Source organism: Bombus pyrosoma, linkage group LG16, assembly GCF_014825855.1.
Source record: "Bombus pyrosoma isolate SC7728 linkage group LG16, ASM1482585v1, whole genome shotgun sequence".
Lineage (NCBI taxonomy): Eukaryota > Metazoa > Arthropoda > Insecta > Hymenoptera > Apidae > Bombus > Bombus pyrosoma.
This window is the reverse complement of record NC_057785.1, coordinates 1,731,551-1,737,433: the sequence shown is the minus strand read 5'-3', so window position 1 is coordinate 1,737,433 and position 5,883 is coordinate 1,731,551. Positions and strand designations below refer to the sequence as shown.

Sequence of the window (5,883 nt, the reverse complement as noted above, 5' to 3'; positions counted from 1 at the left end):
TATAGTGTACATTTATTTAATATTACAGATGATGTATGTACAAAATTTATAAATTGAAAATAAATATATATTATTTCAAAACTAGCAATTAAGAATATAGAGTAAAATTTAAAAATTGGTACATCTATCTTTAATAAATTTTTAATTTTATTTTCTCTAAAACTAAGGGTTCTATGAATAATTGTTATTCTACATTTCCAATTTGTTTTTTCACGTACAATCGCCTTTTTGCCGATATTATATTATAAAAAGCCTTATAGCCATTTTTAGCCAAAATATCAATCAAAAAGTAATTGTGAACTTTGGCGCCAAAATATCAATCAAGAAGTAATTGTGAACTTTGGCGCTAGCTGTATCGAATTATAGATAAACGCTGTTGTGTGGAAAACACATGCATGTGAAAAAAATTCCATAACCTATAAAGTATTCCCGCGCGAAAGTTCATAGATTCTAAAGTGTTTGATATGAAACTATGTACTAGTATATATATCACATATCGGTGATGCTTATCCTCTACTGCTCTTGTATTTTGAGCTCTAAGCTTGAATATCTGATACACATAACGTGGTTAACTTTTCGCTTGAGTTGACTTCAGAAAGCGGTGGGGATAACAGATAACACAGACAACACGGCCACATTCTAACAAGATACCACTGTATTTCCAGGTAGTATTGGCTATGCTTTTGAATAATTAATGTAATGTAGATTCCTATGATAACATATACACGTGTTAAACAACAATGTTTAGCATGCAAATTGTATGTTGTACTTTTGATGTTTCCAACAATTCAGTAATTATTCGTTATTGAATTTTTTATTTTCGAGATTAGTTTTTGCTAAATTTAACGTATTTCATTTGTTCAAAGTTATTTTAATGTATACGAATTTTTAAGTAACAGATTGTTCAAATTTATGAATGTATTTCATTTATCTTAGTGAGGAATCAGTCAAACATGCAACACTTTGTTTATAATAAAGTTTTATAAACATGTTTAAGAAAATAATACCATACATTTTTTTTAAATGCTTATTTACATAAGTATTCTTTTGTTATTTTTAAATATATATAACGAATTAAATGCAATAAAAAATTAACATTTATAGATATCTTAATTTTTTTTCTAAATTTTTACGATATTTGTTAAATACTCTAAAATAATTTGATATATATTAGATATACTATTATGTAGGCTTGTTTATATAAAATTACTATGAGTTTCTCTTATTAAAAAGAGAAAAATAATAATATTTATAACATTACATTTGTTGAGGTTTATATTATATATATATTTATAGAATAAGAAATTTATTTATTTATTCCTATATTTCTATAATGTTAAAAATTTTACTTTAAGGAAGTGTTAAAAGTAATATTTAAACCTGTAAAATGTTATTCCATTTAAAATTTTTAATTCTAACCTTAAAAAGTTACATTTTGTTTTTGACAGATCTGTATGTTTAAATTCATTTTTATCAAGAGAACTTTAGTAATTTATTAAAATAGGGATGCAATAAAAACATAAAAATGAAAATGCTTGCTATAATAATATAATTTCATAAATTCTTTGTCACTCCTTTTATTCTAACTGGAAGCAAATTGGTGTAAATGAAATATTTTTTAAATTATATTTAAGTTATGCAAAAGCATTCAGATATTCGGGGAATGTATATCAAAACAAGAAAAATAATTCTAATTATTTCTATGCATAGAGTATAAAAAAATATCATGGCTTTCACAGATGGATACCTGCAGCGATGGAGATTTGAAAAATGAATCTTGGTCTTAAATTTCAAGGTTAAATTTTTATTTTATTCACATACATTTGTTGTAAAAAAGAAATTATACAACAGTTAATTATGTCTATAAGACTATAAGTTAAAGTTCTTGCACTAATGTTATTGCGTAAATTAGCTCCTGTAAATAAATGTGCTAGCTATATGCTTTTAGTTAATTTGTAGAAATGTATTATTATGATTTATGTTTTGTGGTGTATATTATTATTCAACACTTATGGTCAGAAATATTAATTATTTGATCAATATTATTTTTGTATAATGTCTGCACATAGAACAATTTATCAAGTAATATTCATAAATATTACGAATTTTGAGCTTGTTTTTGTAAATTTTAAGGTTGAAATATATTGTAAAAATGACTGCTGAATACATTTGCACTGATTTAAATGTTTAGATTTAGCTATGAAAGCTGATGAATATTTTTGTTATGCTTTATACATTTTGTATATTAATTTCATCAAGAGACATTTAATTTTTAGTTCAGTCTTCCTAATTAATTTTATAAATATTACAGAATATCCTGCTAAATGGAGCAGGTTAAGGAGAGACCAGAATTGCTTCATTGCAATCAGTCTCATAACATATTACGAGACTTAATGCTTAGAGATTTGGGATTTTTATATTACAATTGCTATAAAACTACAACACGTGCATTAGAATCAGCAGCTGAAAGGAATTTAGTTAGAAAAAAGCATAAAGAATTGGTAATTATAGAACTATTACTCTATAGAATTATATAACTATTACTCTTATAGAACTATTTAATATCATCTCATCTATTACTTTAATTATTTTTAGGAATATGATTTGCCAGGATATCCTAAAGCAACATTTTTAATGGTTTTCAGCCCTGACGGGTAATAAACTAATTATTAAGCAATTTTATATTGCAAATTAATTTATTCTATTAAATTTTAGCACTAAAATAGCATCAGCCCATGGAAATCACAGTGTTTATATTACTGATGTAGCAACTAGAAAAAACATTAAAATTCTTTCTGGTCATCCACGCACTCCATGGTGTATTGCATTTCATCCTTCTTCTAGTTACATACTAGCATCTGGTTGTCTTGGTGGTCAAGTACGGGTTTGGGATTTGAGGGTTAGTAACTTTATTTCACTATAAGAATAAACTATTGGACATCTGAAAATCTTAATCATAAGAAAGATAATCTTGGGTCATAATGTCCCAATAATTTCTTTACTCCTATCTCAATTACTTGACCAGTCTTATTACTGGTATTTTTTGTATAAGAGTATTTACAAGTTATAAAGTGTTATACTATTTATACTATTTATTTACAACATATTTTATGGGAATAGGATGATAGCAAGGTTTGGAATGTGGAAAGTCAGACAGTTATAGCTTCTCTTGCCTTCCATCCATCTGAAAAATTACTTGTTATAGCAACAAATAATGAAATACACTTTTGGGATTGGAGTCGACCTGAACCCTTTGCAGTAATATCTACAAAGACTAGCATAGAAAAAGTAAGGTAAGTTATGGTACATTGTGTATTATAAAGTAAATTATAAACTATAAATTTTGATAAATACTAGATAAAATAAATCACATTTATATAAATTTGATATTTGTGAAAATATCAGTTTTCTTTTATATTTTAAAAATATAATTTAAAAATATTTTCTATATTATTATTTCCTCTATTATTCCGCCTCCCTATATTAAAAAATATATATTTCTGTAATATTTGTAGTGTGCCAATTAAATAAAAACTACTGATCTATAATAATAAAATCTAAGATTTACGTTTATTTTATATTTGCCAGAATCAAATATAGTTATATTAGATTATATGTTTCAGATATGTAGCTTTTGACAATTTAGGAAAGAAATTAATCACAGGCATTGGAAATAATTATATAAGAGAATCAAGATTATTCAGGTATGTATGATATACATATCACTAGATGTTTTTTAATATATTCTAAGTAATCGAATTTTATTATTTTTTATTAAATTGTGCAGATCCCGTTTAAGGCATGGGAGAACGACACATGATAGTCAAGTACCAAGTAGCCATCCCGAAAGAACTGATCAAAATGAAGCAATTCAATCGTTTAGAACCATGGGACCCGAACCTTCACACAGTACTCAATCGAATTTACGCGGTAGTGTATCAGTAGATAATGATGAAAGCTCCGTACTACAATATATCTATAATTCAAGGCGGCGAACAGGAAGAGGAAGAGGGGAGTTGAGTCTTCCACGTGATGACCGCGAAAGACCTTCTTCGGGTAAGTAATGATACAAAAAATCTAGAGTTCCAATTAGAATTTTCTTTGTGACTTAGGAATCATGGTATGTTATTTATAAGACTAATTAGAACAAATCATATTTGAATACTTACTTATTGTTAAGAAATTTTGGAAAATAATGCTGAGGAAATAATTTGTACACAATGTGTCTTTTAGAAGATTTTGATTCAAAATTTCTGTAAAAATATTTTCGGTAGAAAAACATACTTCTAAGTAAAAATGGTTTGGAGAATTATTCCCTTATTATTTTAGTCTTAATGTTAAAAAAATAAAATGAGTTTATACGTTTATCAGACAAAAAATGTTTTTATCATCATCTAATATGTATCTGCTATTTAATTAATTTATAGTTCTGAGACACCTTATACTTTCACATGCACCTTCAGACAGTGATTATGGGTTTCGTTATATAAAAACAGAACTAATAGGATTTATATGCAATGAAATATTAAATTTTTTAGAAGATGTCTCAGCAGTAGTGTTAAACTTCTCAGGAATCTCCAGTTATCGTGTACAAGCATGGGACTTCTCTAAGGGGGAAATACCTGATATTACAAACTGTAAATATTATTATCAGTATTATATTCCATATTTGAAGTAGAGTAATTTATTCATAAAGTATTTCTCATATTATAGCTGAAAAAAATATTGTTATACACAAGTGTAAAATACGTAATGACGCTAGCATAAATATTTCCTCGGACGGAAAACTATTGGCAACATGCTTTATGGGAGCTGCAGGTGAGCAACTTTTGAAAATTAATGTATGAAGGCATTATGTGTATAGTATTTGTATAATTTCAAATAATATTATTTTGATATTATAACATATATTTATATCACATATTACAGTCTCACGCAACGTTATTTTTAGGAGTTTACAGTTTACAATGGGAAACGTTAGGAGAAGAAATTTATTGGGCGGAAGTATATAATTCTGTGATTTCTGTATCAATTTCGCCGACACAGGAGCATCTTTTAGTAGGTCTAGCAAGGAGTGGTATTGGAAACGAATATACTATGGCTATTATTTACAGACTAACACATAAACAATCTGAAGATAACAAACCACGTATGCAAGACTTGGACTTTAATAATCTAGCAAAATATTTACATTTCATGAGTAAAAGAAACACTATGTTGTGGGTTAGAGATTTACTACAAAGTAATCAATCAACTGGAGGACATACAAGCATAAATTGTATCAGGTGGGCACCACAACCTGGCCAAGGTTTAGTTTATGCTACTAACACTGGCCGGTTAGTTATTCTTCATTAATGTAATTATAATACTATTGTAAAAATAGAAATTCGACGCCGTATCAATACGATTATTTTATCGAAAAACAATTGTGTACGAAGACAGAAGTTTATTGTTACATGTCTTTCAAGGGATATATTATCAGAAATATAATAAAACTTATTATTAAGTCGCCAATATTATACATTTCGACAAGCAATTTAATACAATGCTGTAATTTAAATATCAGTTTTATTTTTATTTTATTATTAAATTTAATTTTTGTTTGATTTCAATATTATTTTCATTTTTAAATCCTTTTGTGTAGATGATTTTTTCATTTCCAATATTACAAAAAGACTAATGTATTAGTATTAGCTGATATTAGTACATATTTGTTGGAAGTAAAAAGCGCAGGGTACTTGAATGGAAGATTTATAAATAAATTCATATATATTTTTAAAGAGTTTTCTAATTTTATTACATTAATAAACATTTAAATATAAAAAGAAATAAATTTAAGTAAATATTTTAATATACGATAACTAGTAGGTTGTTGTATGAATT

At 26.4% G+C, this 5,883-nt stretch overlaps 1 protein-coding gene across 6 annotated transcripts; it reads left to right on the top strand.

The window, feature by feature from the left end:
* The first annotated feature begins 110 nt into the window (after nt 1-110).
* LOC122576760 (activating molecule in BECN1-regulated autophagy protein 1-like) lies at nt 111-5,514 on the top strand. Of its 6 annotated transcripts, none has more exons than XM_043747502.1 (11): nt 111-665; nt 1,740-1,795; nt 2,312-2,501; nt 2,596-2,654; nt 2,716-2,899; nt 3,121-3,293; nt 3,624-3,704; nt 3,788-4,056; nt 4,428-4,637; nt 4,714-4,818; nt 4,952-5,514. In XM_043747502.1, exons 3-11 carry the CDS (start codon nt 2,325-2,327, stop codon nt 5,353-5,355), a joined length of 1,662 nt encoding a protein of 553 aa, XP_043603437.1. In that variant the 5' UTR covers nt 111-665; nt 1,740-1,795; nt 2,312-2,324; the 3' UTR covers nt 5,356-5,514. The 6 variants fall into 6 exon arrangements, with proteins under 6 accessions (XP_043603437.1, XP_043603441.1, XP_043603436.1 ...); XM_043747506.1 differs by lacking the exon at nt 1,740-1,795 and having other exon boundaries at nt 112-665; nt 4,952-5,058; nt 5,115-5,188; XM_043747501.1 differs by lacking the exon at nt 1,740-1,795 and having other exon boundaries at nt 113-665.
* The last annotated feature ends 369 nt before the right edge of the window (nt 5,515-5,883 follow it).

Bases quoted from the DNA above. Each gene is read 5' to 3' on its own strand.
- LOC122576760 (XM_043747502.1), top strand. From the start codon at position 2,325: ATGGAGCAGGTTAAGGAGAGACCAGAATTGCTTCATTGCAATCAGTCT. The intron at 2,655-2,715 runs GTAATAAACTAA...ATTAAATTTTAG, and splicing joins ATGGTTTTCAGCCCTGACGG to CACTAAAATAGCATCAGCCC. The intron at 4,057-4,427 runs GTAAGTAATGAT...ATTAATTTATAG, and splicing joins CCGCGAAAGACCTTCTTCGG to TTCTGAGACACCTTATACTT.